This window comes from Salminus brasiliensis, chromosome 2 (assembly GCF_030463535.1).
Source record: "Salminus brasiliensis chromosome 2, fSalBra1.hap2, whole genome shotgun sequence".
NCBI classification, from domain to species: domain Eukaryota; kingdom Metazoa; phylum Chordata; class Actinopteri; order Characiformes; family Bryconidae; genus Salminus; species Salminus brasiliensis.
Window position 1 is genome coordinate 19,054,373 of NC_132879.1, and position 22,683 is coordinate 19,077,055.

Sequence of the window (22,683 nt, forward strand, 5' to 3'; positions counted from 1 at the left end):
CCCTCTGCCAAAAAAAAGTGTGGGCATCCTCGGCCATAAAGCACATTTTGTTTTATTATAGTTATTATTATTATTATTATTATTATTATTATTATCATAATTATACTATCATACTAAGTAATCAAACATAAAGCACATAATTTTCAGCAAATCCTAACATCTTTCATTACATATAAAACAATAAAACATCAGTGTGGCCTGTGTAAAACATTGGACACTAAAGATTCTGATTTTTAACCTGAAGCTTCAAACATTGTACAAACAGTGAGTTAGTAATGATTAACTCACCACTAAGCAGCTGTCTACAGATCTGATTTGTCAGCTTGTAGTTTCTGCATGGAATGGTAAGAAATAGATGTTGAAGTCCAGAACTGTAACTGTGAAGGCCCAGATGAGATCTGGAAGACTAAGAAGGCTGTCAAACAGAAGGGTTTCTTGTATGCTGGTAGAAGGGTCAACTAAAATCCCCTATATGAATGTTCAATTTAGGTTCAGCTTAGTTTAGAGTTAAGAGCTTAGTCAAAAGGGTGTTCCATCATTTGAAGAATTTTACAGAACATCTAGAGAAGATGGATTTGCTGTGAACTGATATCAGAATAAAACTGCAAATAGGACTGCAAAAAGAACAGCTTGCCAACAGTGAGGCATGGGTGTGGATCTGGCATGTGGTATCTATCATGAGGCATTGGAAAAACTGCAAGTGGAAGGAAGAATGAATTCCACAAAATATCAGCTAATACTGGAAGTAAATGTCAAACCATCTGTTTACTGAGGGCAGAAACTAAAAACAGGATAATAATAGAAAATATACCACAACACTACCATGGACTACCTGAAGACATAAACTGAAGCTTTTGGAATGGCCCTCACGGTTCCTGGACCTAAACTTCACAGAATGTGTGGGTGGCCCTTAAACACGCTGTACACTCAAGACGACTCATGAATATCTCAGAACTAGAGGCCTTCCATCTGCATAGAAGAGTGAGGGGAAATTCCAACTACAACAAGCTATGATTTCTGCCAAAGGGTGTAAACTCTGTAAAGTTTCCAAACCTTTGCACAGGCCAGTAACTATGGATTAGAAGATGCTGAAATGATTGTGTTTCATGTTTGATTAGCTACGAGATTGTGTTTATATGGTTATCATGTTTGTCAGTGTAAGGCAGTTTTTGCATTTTGTAGGATGGTGTTTTGGCTCCATGTTATGGAAAGATTTTGTGACTATGACAGTCATTGAAACATGAGGAGTTTATTGCACTTGTCAAATTTCCAGCTGAAGACTGAAAATATACTGAAGGGTTACAGTGCAACCAAGCTTTCAGTTAACCTTCAGAACCTATGTTCTTCATATGTTTCATACTATAGCAACTTAGTAATTTGTGAGGTTGTGGGACATACCATCTCTAAAATATTCTAAATGTCTATATATATATATATATATATATATATATATATATATATATATATATATATATATATATATATATATATATATATTTCCATGGGCATAAAATGAAAGGCACATACATGGAATACAATACGTCATGACATTTAAGTGTGAAAAATGTTGGGGAAAACCACCTTTATTGGAAAGAGAGTGGGGGTTACAGAACTACTGCCAGAGAAAAATTAAGACCAATCAGAAAACAACAGCCATCTTAAGCCTCGGACTCAAACATCTTCTTTCTGCCATCCATGCCAGCCTTATCCTCAATGTTCTTACGCCAGTCACCAACTTGTTCTGCAGTCTGCGAAAAATAAACCATGACGCGCGAACAGCAAATTGTTAATGTCTGAGAAATAACCAGAGGGGAAATGTCCCAACAATGAAATGACCACAGTTTTAACATCTTACGCACCTCTTCCTTGACCTCCTTCTTCACTTGTTTCAGGTTGGCTCTCAGATCCAGAGACACCTTGTGCTTGGAGCCCAGCAGAGCCTGAAGCATCTGATCAGCAGACATGCGCACCTTTCTCAGCACAGGCTTCTTGAACTTACCCTTCAGGTCCTGAACTTTGATCTTCAGGTCATCGATCTATAGGAAAGCGTCCAGTCAGACACCAAGGATTTGAAACTCATAGATTATGGAAGTAATTCATTTGGATTGGGAGTTATGGTGTTTACCTCCTTGTTTGTCTTAATAACCTTGGCCTCCAAGTCATATCTCTCCTCATCAATCTTTTCAATGTTCTGGTTGAGCTTCTTGAGGAAGTCCTGAAAGAGGAATAGATATAGTTTAATAGGCTGAAACTTGGGTTGTGATTACATGCTTTAATACAAGCTGCATGCACAAAAATGCATCTAATGCTAAATTATGTGGAAATGTTTATCAATGTCATAATTAATGATGTATTTCTTTCATTAGACAATGCAGGACTCCAATAGTCTCAAAGTAAAAACAAATGTTATTTTTTAATTCATGTAGGGAAAGTACCATCATTTTAATACCTTGATCAGTGTTAACAATTTAAAATACAGGCTAAAAAGCACAGTGTATTATGTGCAGACCTGTGTAGACCTGGGGGTGCGGCTGGAGTTTGGCTGGCTAGAAGTTCTTATACAGAATTCCATGCATAACATAACGCATAGAATCTGTCTTAGATTCATACCTGGAGCTCCTGTGTGGATCCAGGCAGATCCAGGGGTGGGCAGTGCTCATTCATGTAAGTTTCCTTATCAACCACAAGCTGCTTGGATTCAGCCTCCAGCAAACCGGCAGCAATGGAGAGCAGCAAGCTCTAAAGGAAAAAGAGAGGAAAATGCATGGATACACTTGAGGATATATATGTATAAGAATGTAGGGAATTTGGACTCTTTCTTTTGGTTTATTAATCACACATTTTATATGCTGTTTAAATTATACCAAAAAGTAAATAACTGTGAAAAGAATTTAGCTGTTTTTTCCCACTAAGTTTACCTTCAGGTTGTACCGGCGGGTGGATGTCATCTTTTTCCTGTTGGTAAATAAAATTGTGTTGTAATATCACTGCAATTAAATAAGCTATTGCACCTCAAATCTATGCATTTAGGGCTGTTACTTTACTTGGATAAAATGTCACATTATATGTACAGAAGGGTCAAGTGATTAACATAAATAAAAATATTAAATATGAAAATAATATTCATTGCAATGGAAAGCACTTACTCCGACATCTTGGCGGTTTGTTGTGTTCACCCCCTGTAACAAGATATAGAGACATATTACACAGGCCCAGCTTTCAAACCTTAACTGTTAATTTTTCAGACCTTTACTGTAACTGTCATACTGCACAAATCCCCCCCCCCCCCCCCCACCCCCCAAGGCTTGCACTGCACACGCCTTAACATATGCCCGAGAAAGCCAAATTTAGCCAAGCTGTATCAGATGTCATCATCTGCAACCTGGAGCCTTCTTAAAGGTTGACAACATCAGAAACCATTAGTCAATATATCAGATTATACAAATCAGCCTAGCTATTAGCTCCAGTCAATTTAGTTTTTTAAAGACATTAAACATCGATACACTTTTTTGAAGCCAGAATTTAACACCCATTTAAAAAGCATTTCAGGTTGTCAGAGCAGGGCTGTAAAATGATGCACTTTTTTAGTACTACAGAAATTGTTAGATTTAAATATTTAACATAACCAGAAATTAAAACTGTAGGCATACACAGATGTTCACAAAACATCTGAAATGAAAGCATCTTCACAAAAATAATCACGTCATTATTAAATCTTATGTCTTTCTGGGAAAGCTATTTGCATGCTATAGAACAGTTTCCAATGCATGCAATCAACTCACTCTATTCAGTCAATAGTGTACAACAACCAAGACTGCCTCGGACAAGAGATATTCCCAATGTACAGCAATATCAAGTCGTATCTATTAACCAACGGCTTTAATTAATGATTTAATTGCCATCCAAATTCATTAAGCAGTGATTAAGGCAATATTAGACAATAATTTAAATCTACTCTTCACTATAAAAAATGGTATTAGCATACCCCATGCAATGCTATAAGCAATTGGAAAGACACCTACCATAGGTGCAATGTTGTTTTATTTACATATTTCTGTTTACATACCTTGTATTGCTCCTTAAAACCCCAAACCTTTGCAGTAATGGCGTAATTAGTGTTTTTCTTGTCTTTATCTTATTAATTTTACCAGAAAGATGCTCACCTATACACGAGAACGTGGGCAGAACACACTTGGCAAAAGGACAGGGAAGACTGGCAAACCCCAGTGAGAGGAAAAATTAAATAGGATATATAAGGGGTCCTCTGATGGCTCAGCACATCCCTGGAGTCCTGTTTATGGAAATGGATTCCTCCCTAGACCAATAGGCCAACGAGCTCCTGAAATACTCCCAACCCAACTACGACACGCCTTGTAAAATTTCCTTCAGGAGGTCTTGGATGAGTGCTGGGTCCTCTTCAGGCAACACTGTCAAGGGAGTCAAAGCTCAATATACTTGGATGTATTACAATAATTAATAAGAGAAAAGGAAAGCCCTCTTGAGACAGAATCTGTGTTTTTTTTAGTGCAACAAGGAATTTGACCCAATAATTAATCCTGTCTAATATCTAAATAACATAGTGAGCAATTTCAGTCATTACCTAAAATCAATAATGATACTAATTAGGATTTGAATGTTTCAAAGCCAGTAGCCACTGTAAAAAAAAATGTTGATATGATTCCTCCAACCTTTTCCATGAAAGCATACTTTTAAGAATGTCTGTGTAATTCTGTTCAAAAACAAAGTAATTCTCACAAAGATCTGAGAACAGTAGATATTTAAAAGAGAGCTGAGAGTAAAGAGCAAGAGTAAAAATAGAGAGACAGAGATGGAAAGAAGCAGAAACTGCCTCAAATTGATGAGGTTAATGTGTAAAAGGGATTTGGCCTCCAGAGGGCATTAGAGAGTTAATAAGCGGAAAAGTTGCTCCATAGTGAACTTTATATCAGCCCTGAATCATCTACACAGAACCAAAAAAAAAATTAAATACAATTAAAACAAACCAAACATCATAACGGTTTTCATTAAGATAATTTAATGGTAGTGACTCTGCAATCATATAAAGTTCTCCTTCACAATATATATACTGCAGAAAACAAATGCTACTAATCAGGCTTTGGCACCGGCATAAACAATGAAACTATTGCAAAAAGGAGAGACACTACACAGCCCTGCAGAGGGCCCCGAGTAAACAAAGAAATGTCCAGAAATTTAGGCCTCGCCCTCGAACATCTTCTTCCTGCCATCCATACCGGCTTTGTCCTCAATGTTCTTACGCCAGTCACCAACATCTGCGGCCTGCACAGAAACAAACAGCATATAGTAAGTCCATCTGTCCGTCAGATTCATGTTGTAGATGTATTGTATTTGTATATCCAGATAACAAAAACAACAACAGGAAAAATGCTGAAAAGCTCTGCCATTACACTGGAGAGAGCTTAGTATTCAGCCAGATCTCTCAATTCTTACTGCGCTCACAAAATAGAGCATTTTTATTCCCAGCACAGTTTAAATGTACTCCATTACATATTGTGCACATGACCCACCTCCTCTTTGACCTCCTTCTTCACTTGTTTCAGGTTGGCTCTCAGATCCAGAGACACCTTGTGCTTGGAGCCCAGCAGAGCCTGAAGCATCTGATCAGCGGACATGCGCACCTTCCTCAGAGCAGGCTTCTTGAATTTGCCCTTCAGGTCAATGACCTTAATCTTCAGATCCTCAATCTGCAGATGCACAAACAAAGCTGTGGTTTGGGATTCGGAAACACCCAAGTAAAAAAATACACTGTTGTCCCACAGATAAACAATCAAAATACCTCTTTGTTTGCCTTTGCCACTTTGGCCTCCAGGTCATATCTCTCTTCATCAACCTTGTCGATGGTCTGATGCAATTTTTTCAACGCTTCCTACACATATGTTGAATTAGACAAGAGTCTGATTATACATAGTGGTTCTTTGTTATTGCACTCTAATAAAGGTAATGTTTGAGAGTGCGCTGCTCGTGCTGGGTATATTATTATTATTATTATTATTATTATCATCATCATAAATAATTAGCATCACTAGCAATTCCATCATGTGCAGTAATTACTTCATCTAAGCTATGATAAACAGTGATGACTATCATAATACCCCAAATAATAGAACTTAAGACTATATATAAAATAAAATGATAATGCACTTATTTACTATTGCTTGCCAGGCTACATGACGGACCAATGTTTAGTCAATGTTCTTATTTGCTGGAATTCAGTTTCTTAGATTAGATGGCTTCTTTAGGATATGAGAGAGTAGTATACCTGCAGCTCCTGTGTTGAGCCAGGGAGGGACAGGTCAGGGCAGTGCTCTGCCATGTAGGCAGCCCTGTCAACCTCAATTTGAGCGGTCTCCTTCTCAAGCAAGGTCTTAGCTATGCCCAGCATCAAACTCTGTGAGAAAGGAAACATTGTGATTCAGTTATGCATTTTAATTCCTCTCACTTTCTCTCAGTGTACTGTGCAGGTTTAAGGCACTTAATCAAATCACTTAATAAGTATAAACAATAAGTCATAAAATAAGTAAATAAATCTTGCAAAGGAAACTTTTCTGCACATTTTAGACATAATTCCTATTATTGTTCTCAATTTAACATTTTTTAAAATAAAAACTATAAATGAACACATTTATTTACTATATTTACTTTCATAAAGGATTTTAATACATATTTATTCATCAATATTTATTAACACATACAATTAATATACATATTTAATGTGCCATTAAATGTATTATTATTTAGGTCCTAAAAAGTAAAAATGATGCTATAGAATGTAAAGTGTTAATTAGTTAAATAACATTAACAGCTCACCTGATTTAATATAATTAAGCACTGACTTAATTATAAAATCAGGTTTTGGGTAATAACTATAAATAATGTTGTAGATGTTTTACTGACATGGTGACATAAAACTACTACTTTTTGTATTAATAGTATTTGAATTTATTCTTATATTATCTAATATTAGTGTTTTACTAACCCAAGAAACACTTGCTCTTAGATAGACAGACAGACAGATAGACAGACAGGCAGGCAGATAGATAGATAGATAAATAGATAGATAGATTATGTTTACCTTGAGATGATGCCTCCGGCTCGATGTCATCTTTTTTCTACATTAAAAAAAGATTGTACATATACACAGATTAGCAGCTAATAATAAAATAAAACACTGAAAGCAGAGAAAATATAATAAGTAAAATATTATACATACTCAGACATCTTGGCAGCTTCGTTGTATTCCCCCTTTTAAAAACAAGAAAGAAAGCCACTTTATTCATTTGGTATTTCAAGAGCCCTGTTCATTTTAGTATTTCACAAGCACCAGCAATACTCATTCGTTCAAACATCCATGTGCTCATTAAAGGTATACGAGATGGCAATGCTTAACCTTAAATCACAAGCCTGTCAAGCCCTCCTCTGAGCTCACCCATTACATGCCAGGGAAACAAGTATGCGTCTCACCTTCTGACATCTAATATCTGCCTCCCCTGTTAGACTCCAGAACAATCTTTGGAGATGGCAATAAGAATATGACACCCCCACCTTCAAATCAGGGCAGTGCATCAGATTCCATCAATGTTTTCTGTACCCTTCATACTCACTAATACTAGCTTGTTATCCACAGAGCTACAGGAATGTCGAACAGAAGGTTCAAAATCCACTGAGGCAAAGGATTTCCGCTGCTGCTGCTATGTTGAAGTCTATATGCTGAGCACACACTACACTTTCTCATGATTTTCATTTTTAGGTATTCTCCTAAAATTCCCATGCCATATTTCAGCTAATTTTTTTTTTACATTTTATCACCAACACACAGGTTTACATGCAAGATTCATACATGTAATACTAAATAATGTTAGTCATTCAAGTCCATTTTCATCTAAGCTAATAAATTCATACACCTAGAAGAATACTTTTATTTCATAGAATATCTTGCTAGATCACTAAAGCAAGCAAATTATGTTATTTTGAAGGTTTATTTTTCACAACTAAATTTCACACAGTTATTAAATTCTATAGAGATATTAACAACATCACTAGCCCTTAAGTGTTACCTTCCTTACATATCCTAAAATAATACATCAGCAAGACAAATGGATGCTCAATCTTTTTAGACTTTTTAGACCCTTTTTCTCACCTATCTGAGAAGATGTGGCACTGGGACTGGCTTGATGGAGGAATGGTTCAGGGAGGCACGCCACTGGCACTGAAACACTGGCCTTTAACTGTTTATAAGGCTGGCAAGAACCAGCAATAGGGAACATCTCCACCCCTGTTTATGGTCATCATTATGAGCACCAAACACATCAGTCTGCCAGGACCTGAAATATCCAGGGTATCTAGTCTCTTCCAATTACTTTGCCTAAAATAGATAAGACAGGGAAGACCAAATTTCCAGATGTCTAGGTAAAATAAAATGTAAGAATGAAGTCTAGTGAAATGAATAAATCCAGCATCTGCATATACAATTAGTTGTAGTATAGTCTAAAGAAAAGCTATATGTTTATTACAAAAAAAAAGGAGATGTAGCTCATAAATCAGTTTGGCCTAACTGCACATACACCTGTCCCCAGGATACAGGATAGCCTACTGCTACTGATGATTTATACCACAAGGAAGGCTTTATTTTTGGAAATAGGTAATATTTCACACTGGAAGTATTTTGAAAGGATATTCACTTTGAGACCTTCCATTCAGAAAAGCTTGTCTTACTGAGCAGCCCTTGTTTGAAAGCTTTAATAAAAGTATTTGAAAAAGAATGACAAATATGAGCGTGTTTGATTTGATTTGTTTGGATAGTTTGGAAACCTGGATCTTGAATTTAATGTTAGTGTCATGATCTCAAACCAATAAAGCTCATATTTGGCATTATCTTTTAGTGTGTGCAGGTGGAATCTTGCATTGTCTTTGTGGCAGACTGCCCACTGTGCTTTTGGAGTGATCTTAAGGAGACACCATATCATAGGGAGACTAGCAACAGTCTAGTAGCCTTTTCAAGCTTCATGCATCTCTATAACCCATCTTAAGTTGCTTTTATTAAGGGGGCAAAGCACCTGTGAAACCCACACTTCCAATCTCATCTCAATAAATGAAACTTCTTGTCAATTAGCTTGGAGAGATCACACACAAGGGTTCACTTACTTTTTCTACCCTGCATTGTGGATGCTAATAAAAGACCAACAGTAAAACAGGGTGTGTTAACATAGCTAGATTATGTTTATCAACATTTATGACTTAGATAAAGACTACTGTACTGGAGTTACTACTGATACTACTGACTTCTGATGTGTTATTGATTTTTTAACCCACTACTGCATGGTGCTTCCACATATCAACAACTACTTTATCTCAACTTTACTAAAAAACAGTAAAATAAAATTCACATTTTACCATTTAATTGTGGAAAAGTGGGGCTTTTACTTTGAAAAAACAAATGCTTGATAACATCACATGACCAAGAAATCATGTCCTTCAAGAGCATAATAATTTCTATCAGAGGTAAGTTACAATGGTAGCAGGCAGTATTACCAAGCTCTCTTAACAAGCCAAAGCAAGTTTTTAATTTTGTTACAAATACTGTTTGCTTTATTGCTGCCTGTTGTCTCCTGTTCACTTGACCTGAGCAAGGCAATTCTCATGTAAAATGCTGCCCTCAAAGGGGGAGTCTAAGCCAGTGCACAGTAGACAAAGCTAGAAATGGTAAGGAGAGAGGCAGGCCAAGCAAATGTGCCCTGGAATCACACATTTGCGATACTTCTAGCTGGACCTAAGCATGTCTCTAACACTGCTGCAGTACCAGATTGGTCTTACATAACTTCCACTTACATGCACAACACATCACTGGTCTACATATTTATTCCATATTACTATTATTACAGTAACTTAGTTTGGACCTTAATCACCCAGCCTTCATGCACACATTTATACAAGTACATGCACAGATTTTTATATTTTGTATGTATTGTCTTTGTACTTATTGTCTCTGCAATCTGTCTCATGTTTTGTCTACTGTCCTTGAACTATTGTATCATGTCTTACCTATTCTGCAATAGAGACCTAGCCTAACAGTGTTTCGGTGTACTGTACAACCCTGTATTAGTATAATATTCACAATAAAGTTGAACTGAATTGAATTGAATTAGTGATCATTCGAACACATCATACCTGTAGGTTTAATGCTGGCCAACAGATGTCAGCATTACTTTCAATATCTTTGATCCTCCAAGCTCTGCATCATCAGTCCTTTCCAGATGTTTCCATTGGTTTCTGTGTAGGAGTATGAAAACAATGTCTTATAAATTAGCTTCACGTTATCTGAGCTAAACAGTGAAGATGCCTTTCATAGCATAGCAGAATAAATCATGGCACTGGAATAAATCAAATGTTTAGCAGTGTCAACATGCCATCAGTAAAGCATGTGTCACAGAGACATTTGGCATAGCACAGAGAGTACACACTTATAGGGAAATAGGGAAAGAGAGAGGGGCAGAGGAAAAGAGAGAGGGGTAAGGAGAGAGAGAAATACAGATTAAGGGAGTGAGAAATTTAAAGTTGCTGGAGTACTTGTTAAAATCATTGTTAACTAACATGCTCTCTTAAAGCCCCACTGACATTATCACATTGAATAAAGTAAAATCATTTCTATTAAAACTGATGATTGACAGGTGATGCTCTTGAGTGGTGCAGCCTACTATCAGGAATTTGGGTTCCGCCTTTAATCTATCCTAGCAGTGAACACACACATACACACCAGTGAAACACACACAGTGGACAGTGAGCACACGTGTCCGGAGCAGTGGGTAGCCATTGTTGCAGCGCCCGGGGAGCAGAGAGGGTGAAGGGCCTTGCTCAAGGGCCCAACAGTGGCAGCTTGCCAAGCCAGGGTATCTAACCCTCAACCCTGTCATCAACCCTCTTTTTACTCTGTGTGATGCTAGTCAGTGCAGGCCTTTGAAAGCTGATCTAAGAAAACTGTTAGTTAGCGTTCTCCTCAAAGTGCGTTCAGCTGTCCAACTATATTGCATTAGGTCACCTGAGAAATCACTGATCATCTAACAGCTCTAATACAGACCATCTCAACCTCCTCAACCTGATGATGATCCCAGTCTGCAACTGGATCTTACCTGGATTAGGCTGAGATTAAGGGGGCAGAGTGAGAGTTAGGTTTAAGTTTTGGGTTAAAATTAAGGTTAGGGTTTGGGCCAGGGTGATTATTAGGAAATCTTAGCATCTTCAAGATATTTAGCTTGGTTTATCTAGATCCTTCACTGCTGCTACTGCACTGATATGTTGATTGTTGATGTGTTACTCATCCTCTGTTAAGGGTTTATTGATCATCTACAAAGGACCACTCATAATAAAGTATTACAAAAATTGGTGCATGTTTTCAGCAGACCTTTGAACTGGCAGTGGAAGCCCTGTCTTTTGCAATACCTTCAAACCCATCACAAACATTTACGTTTGATATTTATTTAGATAAAGTTACTAAAAGCATGGTTTTAATTTGGACAGGGCATTAAAAACAAGTGATTACAGTAAAAGATTAGAAACAAGCTGCCAGTGTGTCTAATCAGGTAACTTCAGAGGACTCAACCATCTTCTTCCGGCCATCTATGCAGACCTTGTCATCAACATTCCTACACCAGTCATGGACAGTGTCCTTGTCAATCAAAAGAACAACAACAACAACAGGAAAAAGGTAAATTGAGGACTAGGCCAAACCTTAGGATCTCACTAAAGACATTTCCTCTTCAAATAGAAATTCACATTGATTTAATGGTTTTAGGTGAGGTTTACTCATTTTCTTTGACTTCTTTCATCACCTGTTTTAGATTTGCTCTCAAGTCTGAGGTGGCTTTGTGTGTGGAGCCCAGCAGAGCCTGGAGCTCTTTGATTTGATTTGATCAGCAGATAAGTGCACTTTCTTCAAAGCTGGCTTCTTGAACATGCCCTTCAGTTCAACCACTATGCTTTTCAGTTCCTCAGTCTGGTCCAAGCAAACCGATCACATGACATATTTGCTACTGAAGCTCCACCAGTGCATCAGATTGGTGAAACATACTATGCTATTCAGTCACCACATATTGCAGTACCTCCTTTTTAGTTTTGGCCATTTTGGCTACTGAGTCATAGCGCTTCTTGTCTACTTTATCGATCACTGATAACACAGATCGTACAATCCAGCATTAATAAACACGACATTTAGAGGAATGCTGATATTCCATGAAGTTTCCTTGTTCAGTCCAGTTGAAGGTTTGTTTGGGTTTCACTTGAGCCAGGAAAAGACATCACAGACTTATTTACAAGGAATATTCACACAAGGGCACCTGAAAGTCTGCCATAGATTCCTCTAAATAGGCCTTCATTGCAGTCTCAGAATGTTGTAGGCTGAGGCGACTGCAGCCATTAGCAGCATTCTGTTAGCAATGGCCAGAATCTAGCTCTGCCAAACATGTATAAAACACTACATTTAATCAAAGAAATGGAATGAACTCAGCCTATTATATCAGCTCCACTTACCATATAGAAGCACTTACTTAGTTAATGGGGTTTTAATGCCAGAACAGCTCTGCATTTTGCAGTTTGGATGGATACTGTCATGGGGGCAGACATATGCTTTTAGTCCTGTAATTGATAGGAACTTGATCCGTGTTCCAGCTTTGGTTTGGGGGAGGTCCTTTATTGTTGGTTCTATACAGAGTCTGTGTGGGGAACTCTCTCCTACTAGAGGGAAGTGTGTTAACTTGTATGTCCAATGTAGAATCTACTGTATGTGATCTCGTCCCATCTATTTTTGAAGTAGGTTAACATTTTACTACTTATACTTGGGTTGGACTCAAGAAGCCTGTCCCACTCAGTTCGACATCTGTTCATAAAGTAGGAGGTCAATGCTGGCTTAGCATCGGTTGGTGGGGTCTTGCATGCGTTAGCCGTCATCCAAGTAGCTTTCTTTTCTGTCTGGTCTGCCCTTTCATTGCCCGGGAGACCGCAGTGGCCTGGGATCTAGCAAACGATCACATCATAGTTCAGATTTTTGAGTTGGTATGCTTTTTGCAGTATGGCAATTATGGTGGGGTGGTCCCACTTAAGAGCTCTTGAAGGGCTCTCGAATCTGTGCATTTGTTCGCCACTGTGCAGGGATGTTACAGCTGGGAAAACACTGAGAATGGCTTTGCAGAGCCCATGCTCATCAGTTCACAATAAGGACTAAAATGTTTGTCCCCTCTGGCCCGCACTGCACATACCTAATTACTGTATGGTCACTGTTGCTGACAAATGCATGGAAACACAAATAGCAAGGAAGAGCGAGGAGTATAAGAAAGAAAGGAATGAGGGAAGGAAATAAGGTTTGAAGGGGAAGGAAAAGAAGGAAAAGGAAGAAAAGGGGACAGAAAAGAGGGAAAGGGATTGGGAGGGAAGACATAGGAGTAAAATTAGGGGGAAAAGGGGAGACTGTGAAGAAAGAGAAGAAAAATGAAAAAAGGGGCCGAAAAAATGGAGAGAGAGGAAAAGAAATGAGGGAAGGAAAGGGGAGGACAAGTTTTAAAGATTTGCAGATGCAAACTGAAATACCCTTCTTTCTTTCCATCAAATCACACTATTCCTAAAATCAGCCATCTCTGAGCTCAGGGTTAAAGTTAAAGTAAGAAGGTTGAAAAAGTTAGGCTTGTCTTCTTGAAGGACAAGTAAAGCACAACTGAGGTCTCGCTGAACAACTGGTGGGTTTCTGGGGAAGGTGATGTATAGTACACTAGGGAAGACCTCTTCTACAGACAGAGGGGAAATCACTTCTAAATTAAGTTAGGCAGTATGTGTTAGGGGCAGCTGCCCAGCTAAGGTCCCTCTCACAGGGTTATGCGCCTCTTCAAGGACACATTATAACCCAACACCTTGGCATGTGCTACGGACCCTGCCATTTGAGATTCATCTGCCTCATTCAGACAGTCTCAGGAGACAAACTTGAACCAAACTAAGGAGGCTGCATGGGTGGACTGTTTAGATTTACTCCTGAAATAGGTGAAGAGACATAACTAGAGAAAGACAGCTGTCTGGAATATTTTATAAAGTGGATATTGCAGAGACTTTGATCCTACTTTTGATTCCAGAGTCTGGGTGGTATCTAAAAGCTCTGAAAGCACATACTATAAAGTAACAATCATGTTTTCCCCCACTCCTTCTGGAGGTTCCCGTATAAATGGATAGAAAGTACAGATGCCCAAAGTGAGGTTAAAAAAAAGTACAAAATGTAACATCAAAGGAATGCTGTAATAATATTTGCTGCTGAGCTGCTCACACAGGAGTAAGGTTTCAGGATATCAAATCATCTCTTCATAAATCAAGGAGCGCACTGTCATATAAGCTGGCTCCACAACATGTTAGATTGCTGCTAGAGCACTGAATTAAGGTAAGCTTTATTTACATACAATGATCATTTGAAAGGTTGTGTGCAGATGTCTTTGCTAACAGACAAGTTAAGTACAAACCTACATTAATAGAATCAGTCTCAACAGTCATTAAATCAGAACCTCAGAAATGAACTTGTCAGAACATTCAGGCCTACCTTATTTCTACAACGCGGGAACATCACCCATGATAATTTTACAAGAATAGTCTTGTAAATTAATTTAGACTGGAAATAGGCTTTAATTTATACTCATTCAGTGCAATTATAACGGTTTTCAACCTTCATTACTGCAGTGGCTGCAGTGGTCACATAGCCAGATAACATGGAATTCACAGAATTGGAATATTGTAAAGACACACCAGCTGAAAAAACCCTGATATAAGATCAAATTTCTTTCTAAAATCCTTATATCCGGTGTTTGCCATAGATTCCAATCCAGAAAGAAATATCCAAATCCTTCAAACCTCTCTTTTGCTGAAGCCAAGACAAGCTGGATGTCAAGTGTTCTAACCTAGAAAGAGAAGGCGGCAAAGATGATCCAGTTCTGAGACTCCTACGAGCTACTGAACTGCACCGAGTGTTTTCATAAAATTTAAATGATGACCAAGCAAAACATTGCTTCTCTTTATGGAACTAGCATTTCCCACAGAGCAACAGAACAGCATCTGAAACTCCGCCTTCAATTCTGATCCTTAAAATGTCAAAGAAAATCAAAGAATGAAGGGACCCTCTCATGTGTCCTGTCATGCTCCACCTAGGTCTATCCTTCTACCAGGTTTAGTTCCATCAGTAATTTAAGAACTGAGTAGAATAATGCCTCGAGAAGCAACTACTGGATTTACAATCTACAAATGTTAGATAAGAACTGGAGCTAATATATGCAAATATTACTAATAATACATAAACATCACTCACCTCTGGTATTCTGAAAAGGTGCCTGAAGCTGGATGAAAAAACACGGTTCTGTAAAGGATAAAAAAAAAATGATTTAAACAGTTTAAACTGAATTAAATTGAATCAGAAAGAGAATGACGGCTGTGTAACTTACCTTTTTTTGCAAAACCAACCAGTGGCATAGGAGTAGAAAGGATTTAGAGACATGCTGAGACAAGATTATGACATCTTCAGTTGTAAATTCAAGATGCAAGTAAGACTGGGGACATTTTTGCAGCATCACAGAAGAATACATTTATTTGGATAAGAAAACTCACATTCGGGCTCATTTTAAAAGACTGCTCTGTGAAAAGAGCTGCTGAGTTTAGAAGGTAAAACAACATCTGCTTGACCATATGTTAAAACCTCTGTCTGGAGAAAAATAAAAAGAGTCCATGGTATAGTCGCCCTCTGAACAGTATAATGATAGGGAATCAGTGGTGACACTAAGGAGCTAAACCACACAAGCTCCGGTCCATTCCTTTAAGCCTCTGACTCAAACATCTTTTTCCTTCCACCCATGCCAGCCTTGTCTTCAATGCTCTTACGCCAGTCACCAACATCACGCAGTTCCTTATCCTGTGAATAAAAAAGGAAAGAAATGGTTCAAGCTAGCTGTGTGATTTCACTGTGTACAGCACAACAAGTAGGAAAGCCCCTCTCTGCTCCCTTGAAAGCAAACTGAATGATGAACCCCGGGAGGCGAGTGGGTGCTAGGCTAAAACTTAACCTGGCTAAAATCTTTTTAGCTAGCTAAGTCATCCGGTACAATCAATAATAATAATAATAATAATAATAATAATAATAATAATGATAATAATAATTACAGTGGTTGTGTTTGTCAAAAAAAGCTATGTTATGCATTTTGGCTCCTGAGCCACCATGGTCCCTTAAAACAGCTAGCTTATTTTAAATAGGCATATGAATCAGAGGCTAGGCTTTTTTTTTTTGCCCAGCCAAAGTCACATACCTTACTATTTATAGATTGAAGAACAACTTAAAATATTAAATAAATGTTTTCTAGGGCATATTTAGTTAAGAGTGTAGTAATTTCAGGTAAACACTGGACATTAAAACTAGAGATGTCATATTGGTAGTGATGCGTGTAATGCCAATACCAACAGAAGGTGCTAATCAAACCCTGTAGCAAATCTAGACTGAAATAGCACACACTCTGTGTGATCTGTCTTCCTTTGGGGTAGTAAAGTGTTTGAGCATGATTGTCTACTTTTAGAGCTTGGCTCCTTTCAGAGCTTCAAAAGATTTTAAATAAGACAAAAATCCCATATTGATGCTATATTTTCAAATCAGTGAGTGAGAGCTGAACCTGGGGTTTAAAAATAATCTTACAAAACACTGACCTCTTCTTTGACCTCCTTCTTCACTTGCTTCAGGTTGGCTCTCAGGTCCAGGTTAACCTTGTGCTTGGAGCCCAGCAGAGCCTGAAGCATAGCATCAGCTGACATGCGCACTTTCTTCAGGGGAGGTTTCTTGAACTTGCCTTTGAGATCCACAATCTTTATATTCAAATCCTTGACCTGAACTCAGGGAAAAAGTACCAAGACAAGTAAGAGAAAAGTTCATGTCATGTATCCACTGAGGAGTGTGAGGAGTGAGAGAAAGCTCACCTCTTCAATAACCATGTTGGCTTTGTGTTCAAGGTTGTATCTCTCCTCATCAAGAACAATAATCTTGTCATGTAGTTCTTTGCAGAGTGCCTGATGATGGACAAAAAAGTACATTTACTTAGACCAGACCACCCAGACTAGTGGTCCCACTAATAGTGCTTTGACTAAATCTCCCATTTCATGCATTTTGAGTTTCTTCAGCTAAACAAATGTATTAAGATATGCTAAAGGTACTGGATGGCGCTCATTCACTCCAGAGAACTCCAAAGTGCAATCTGTGTGTATAAGCACCTTATTGATAATAACAAGGCTGTCTGAATGCTTTTGGACTGTATATCATGAAACTAACAGAATGATGATGTAGTGTAGTGTAGTGAAGTTGCTGATGGTGTTTTACCTCTAATTCCGCCTTGCTGTGGGGCAAAGAAAGAGGGGGGCAGTGCTCTTCCATGTACCTCTTCCTCTCCTCCACTTTCTCTACTGCCTCAGCCTCTAGCAGGTCTTTTGCTACCTGGAGCATTAAGCTCTGGGGGCAGATATTGGTAGATATGCGATCAATTTGCAGATAAATTTCCCATAATAAAAAGCAAAATATGTTTTTTTAAGCATATGAACAGTGTTATTCTTGGATTATTTAGCACATTTGGCATCACAAAATGTTCATTTTTACTTGAAATATGAGATTATACACAGGATTTCTACCTTCAGGTTGTGCTTTCGACTCATGGCCATCTTTTTGTTCCTGGTATTAAAATAAAGTAGATGTTTGGTGTTTATTTGTTACTAAATATACCTGTACATTGAGATCATATATTATGTGCTAATGAGTCAGTTAGAGCCAATTCTACTTACTCAGTCATGTTGGCTGGTTGTCTTTATTCCCTGTTGGAAGTAATCAAAGAAAAGATGTATTGATGGTGTTTGTGGTACATTTCGCTGGGGTTTTAGGGAGGTATTTTGTACAATCTAATTATTAAACAAAACTTTTTTTAGATGTGATTTTGGTGCACACCGCAATAATATCTAGGGTTATTGGTAGGCCAATCTGTTATTTGTGTTTAAGTTTATGTAACCTAGACTAAATTAGTTTCAACTTGTCACATGCTAACACCCTTAGCAGCAGTTCTAAATCTGAGAAGGCTATGTCCCCCCAAATCCCTCCTTGACTGATATCATAGGCTTTTCTCAAAGAGGTCACTGCAATATGATACCACAACTGGTACCACAAGGGACAAGCCAGCCTTATGGCACATCTCAAAGATGACCAAGACATTAGAGCATGGCTCTGAAATAACTACATGTCCTTTATTCCCTTCACAGCTGAGTTCATGTCCAGGCTTTCTTTAGCCCACTTCAAGTAATGCAGCAGGCAGACTGGATAACTGATGACCGAGTTACTAATTACCTGCTTTAGTGCCCTCAAACGACCACCTCATTCCTTAACTACATGCTTAGAAAGCTGCGAAGACAGCAGGGCTATATAAAACTTCTTCACCTTCTTTCAAAGAAGAAAATAAAGGCTATTCTGGGAAGCCACTGCTTAGGCAGAGAAGCATTAAGAAAAAGTCTATCATAAAATAAAAGGTAAAGCATATATCACATATTAGCTCACTCGTAAAAGAACTGGAATTAACTGATGGGTGTATAGTGAGAACAGTTTTTTTTTCTACTGGCAGCTGGCTTAAACTAATTCGCATTTACTTACACTTCACTTGACTGTCATTTTGTCATTTTGTTGTTTTCTTGTCGTTTGGTCAAAACACTGTTGTAAACAGGCAATTACACACAACTACATGTAGGTGTTGACAAGAAGAATAACATTGGGGTATCAGTTTTAAAATGTATTGCAGGAGGAGGTATTGCCTTTCAAAGTGTCACATCATCACTATATATATCAAGCAAGTGCCGTGGCCCACCCTGATCACCCTTCAGTACAGTGGACAGATACCTCAGTAGCTCATCTTCATCTTACCCAAGCTTTTGCACATTTAGAAATTGGTAAAATATTAACCAAATATCATTTGCACATAAACTAATCCATACATTGCTGTTAGTGGGAGCCATAAACGGTTGGATTTCTTTTTAAAATAAGATATCAAAATTAGTGATTATCAAGAATTTCTTAATCATTTTGCAGTGCTCAGAATTAAGACTAGCAACTGCTAATAATGAATAATTCTAACAAGTCTTCTTTGATGACTTAAAAGCAAGACACAAAAACAAAAAGAGCAGCTCTCACCTCAGACAGAAGGAGGAACAAGGCTGACGTGTGAGGATGGGCAACTCTCAGGCAAAGACACAGCTGAAGTGTAAAGAAGGTATATATTGCATTCTCTGATCGCACTGTAATCCTGCCTTTCTCTTTATGGAAATGGATTACCGACCAAACCAATGAGCTGACAAGGTCATGAAATACGGCACTATGGCTTCCTTCCCTGCTCCTCCAATATAAATAACCCATCCTTCAAGATTGTTACTCAGGCTTTATCATTTAGCTTTTACTTAGCAGATGCTTTTGGACCTGTTTGGTAATGAATGGGCCAGCAACAGCTTTAAACAGTGGTAGTGCAGTAAAACTCACATCAGCATTCTAGAAACTGGAGCTTTTTGTTAATTCTGCTGAATAAGCATGGATAGTCTACTAGTCTTACCTTAGCCAAAGGAGTCTGCCTGATGGCTGAAACATCCACAATGATCTTCCATCCCTTGAATCATAATGAATGACCTTTCAAGATATTAATAAGGGGTTAATTACAGTATTGTAAACACATTGACTAGTTTGTATTGGTGCAGTAGGTTGTGGTGATTACCTTACCTTTTTTTCTGGAATTCATACAATCATTAGATACATAAAACATCAGGAAATATTCAATTTGCATAATAATGAAAATGTTAATTTGCTTCCATTTTTACCCTTTGCAGTTTTCAGTTCTGCTATTTAGTTTGTCAACAACTGGTTGTGTATGATTACCAGATGTTGGATTGTTCAGCTGTTCTTTCACAGCTTTGGACAAATAGCTACCATACGCCGAGTGGACAGAGGATGTTTTATCCCAAATTATGTATTTTAATGGAAAAATTAAAATAATGTCATACCATGAAGTCATACCAACATCACTGCAGGTTTTCTAAAGTAAAGGGTTTCAATATAAATTAAGACAATTAACAAATGTATTTTTCAAAATCCTTTATTCACGTTACGCATTGGAAAAATGTCATTCCTAAAACAAATGTTTTGTGACGTCCTTTACAACCAGAAAAACATGTCTTGAGGTGTACAGTTCTAAATCTTTTACAGAATATCATTAATTACAGTTTTGTTTGTACCTTTCCTACATTTCTTATCAACGATTATGTCCATGCTCTAAAATTTAGGCCTCGGACTCAAACATCTTCTTCCTGCCGTCCATGCCAGCCTTGTCTTCAATGTTCTTACGCCAGTCACCAACATCGCGCAGCTCCTTGTCCTGGGTCATAGAGGAAAAATTATATTATTAATCCCAATAAATAAATATAGGATTTTGAGTCCTCAAATTTGTGCCAAAAAGAACTTGCCATTGATATAAAGAAATCTAGGTAGCTCACAATAGACCAAAGTCAAAAGGAAGTGCAGTTTAATAAAAATGTGCAGATCAGCCAGCTAGCACCCACCTCCTCCTTGACCTCCTTCTTCACTTGTTTCAGGTTGGCTCTCAGATCCAGGGACACCTTGTGCTTGGAGCCCAGCAGAGCCTGAAGCATCTGATCAGCAGAGAGACGTACTTTCCTCAAAGCTGGCTTCTTGAACTTGCCCTTCAGGTCCTGAACTTTAATCTTCAGGTCCTCAATCTAGAGTCGACCAGAGAAGTAACCACAGGAACAGATGATGCTTTGAGGTAAGTTAAATAGACAAGGTCGTGTAAGAGAACTTGACCGTACCTCCTTAGTGCTTTTGCTGACTTTGCTCTCCAGGTCATATCTTTCCTCATCAATCACGTCAATCTTATGGTGAAGCTCTCTGCACAGTTCCTGCCGGCAAACAAACGTATTATTTCAGCTGCAACATTTTTGACATTTTAGAAAATAGATCACGACAAGACTGCAGATTTATTCTAAACCTTACATGTTTCAGTTCAGCACAGTAAAGCGTATGCTTACTCTATAGAGAATTGTGTTGTTTGTGCGTTTACATCAGTACCTGCATTGCTTGCATGCCTCCTGGCAGAGATAAAGGTGGGCATGTATCTGCCATGTATCTTTTCCTCTCCTCCTCTTTCTCCTTTACTTCCAACTCTAGTAAACCTTTAGCAATGGAGAGCATCAAGCTCTGCAGGGACAGACAGACAACCTTAGTTCATCTACATTTTATCCCAATAATGCTGTACAGTGCTGTAGGAAGCAGTAGACTCATTTATTAATGACTGCAGATCTCTTAATAACAGAGTGAATAAATGAACAAAGCTATTATTTAATCACTCATGAGGAGAAATGTCAAATGTACCTTCAGATGATGCTTGCGACTCGAGGACATCTTTTTCCTTAAGAGTTTGGATTGGAATGATGAGGATGTCCAGAAACAATGTCAGGTAAACCATAATGTATGCATGCACAGAGACAACTCAGGCTGGTATTACCGTATAATACACATTACAATCCACATTACAATCCACATTTCCTTCTACACACACAAACTGCAAATCTGCTATTTGAGATCCAACTACAAACATGCACCCACTGTCCATTTATATGAATGGTGGCAATTGCAACATAGACACAGAACAGGGTAAAGGTATACTTACTCCGACATCTTGGCTGAGTTTGGTTTTCACACCCTGTAGCATAAAGGGACATGTGGGCAAGGGGGGCAAGTGAGTGTTACACAGTACAACCAATGAGTAATAATTGACTCAAAGATGAGAAACAGCTGCAAAACCCAAAAACAAGGTATCTTAAATGAGAAGAGTGTATTTTATATCAGCACAGCATAGATGCAGAGTGTTACTGGCAGGTTTAGTTGAGTAATGCTCATGTAAATGCCATGGTATGTTACAACTGTGTACATTGAATATCAAATTTCATCAGTCATTTTGACCAGAGGAGGACGGGTCCCCCCTTGTGAGACCTGGTTGACCCCAAGGTTTCCTTCTCCAGCTTTGAGCGAGTTTTTCCTGGCCGCTGTTGCCTTTGGCTGGCTCACCAGGGGTTTTATGTTTTGTTGATCTTTAGTTTCAGTACTAGATTTCCGTAAAGCTGCTTTGCTGCATCAGTTGCAAAAAGCGCTACACAAATACATTTGATTTGTTTTGATTCCATTCGATTTGCTCTGGAAGCAACTGTTCCACATAGATGAAATCATTTGAAAAAGAAAGAAAGTAAAACAATTCACGTCCCTCTTTGTTTGTCACTGAACCGCCCAGAACCATGTTATATTATTTCATACTGGCAGTTGTAGTGGTGTCTGGATAGGGCATGGACTGAGGCCAGTGGGTGGGGTTAGGCTAGGGAAACTGAGAGTTTGTGGGAAGTGGGAATTGGGAATAGGAACAGGGGAGCGGGGCGGGGTTTAAATCATCTTCAGAGAATCAGTGGCTATATTTGGGTGGGTGTGAAGTTCTTCAGCTTGGGGGTTGGTTAGGGGGCTGTTATGGTAAGTTTGTCTCTAGGCGATTATCAAAAAATATGACACCTCTTTAAGTTGGT

General features: G+C 38.3%; 4 protein-coding genes across 5 annotated transcripts; all 4 read right to left on the bottom strand.

The window, feature by feature from the left end:
• Positions 1–1,658: 1,658 nt before the first annotated feature.
• On the bottom strand, positions 1,659–2,948 carry LOC140549879 (troponin I, fast skeletal muscle-like). Its single transcript, XM_072673635.1, has 5 exons — positions 2,919–2,948; positions 2,611–2,739; positions 2,126–2,215; positions 1,860–2,036; positions 1,659–1,748 (listed from the first exon to the last, which is right to left on the bottom strand). Exons 1-5 carry the CDS (start codon positions 2,946–2,948, stop codon positions 1,659–1,661), a joined length of 516 nt encoding a protein of 171 aa, XP_072529736.1.
• A 2,263-nt stretch (positions 2,949–5,211) lies between these two features.
• On the bottom strand, positions 5,212–7,257 carry LOC140549878 (troponin I, fast skeletal muscle-like). 2 transcript variants are annotated; one of them, XM_072673634.1, is made up of 6 exons: positions 7,250–7,257; positions 7,112–7,148; positions 6,299–6,427; positions 5,816–5,905; positions 5,547–5,723; positions 5,212–5,298 (listed from the first exon to the last, which is right to left on the bottom strand). In XM_072673634.1, exons 1-6 carry the CDS (start codon positions 7,255–7,257, stop codon positions 5,212–5,214), a joined length of 528 nt encoding a protein of 175 aa, XP_072529735.1. The 2 variants fall into 2 exon arrangements, with proteins under 2 accessions (XP_072529735.1, XP_072529733.1); XM_072673632.1 differs by having other exon boundaries at positions 5,538–5,723.
• An 8,602-nt stretch (positions 7,258–15,859) lies between these two features.
• Positions 15,860–17,879, bottom strand: LOC140549881 (troponin I, fast skeletal muscle-like). The gene is made up of 6 exons (XM_072673637.1): positions 17,857–17,879; positions 17,707–17,746; positions 17,402–17,530; positions 17,005–17,094; positions 16,738–16,914; positions 15,860–15,955 (listed from the first exon to the last, which is right to left on the bottom strand). Exons 1-6 carry the CDS (start codon positions 17,862–17,864, stop codon positions 15,860–15,862), a joined length of 540 nt encoding a protein of 179 aa, XP_072529738.1. The 5' UTR covers positions 17,865–17,879.
• Positions 17,880–20,375: 2,496 nt separating this feature from the next.
• On the bottom strand, positions 20,376–21,514 carry LOC140549880 (troponin I, fast skeletal muscle-like). The gene is made up of 5 exons (XM_072673636.1): positions 21,485–21,514; positions 21,182–21,310; positions 20,923–21,012; positions 20,656–20,832; positions 20,376–20,471 (listed from the first exon to the last, which is right to left on the bottom strand). Exons 1-5 carry the CDS (start codon positions 21,512–21,514, stop codon positions 20,376–20,378), a joined length of 522 nt encoding a protein of 173 aa, XP_072529737.1.
• Positions 21,515–22,683: the final 1,169 nt, after the last annotated feature.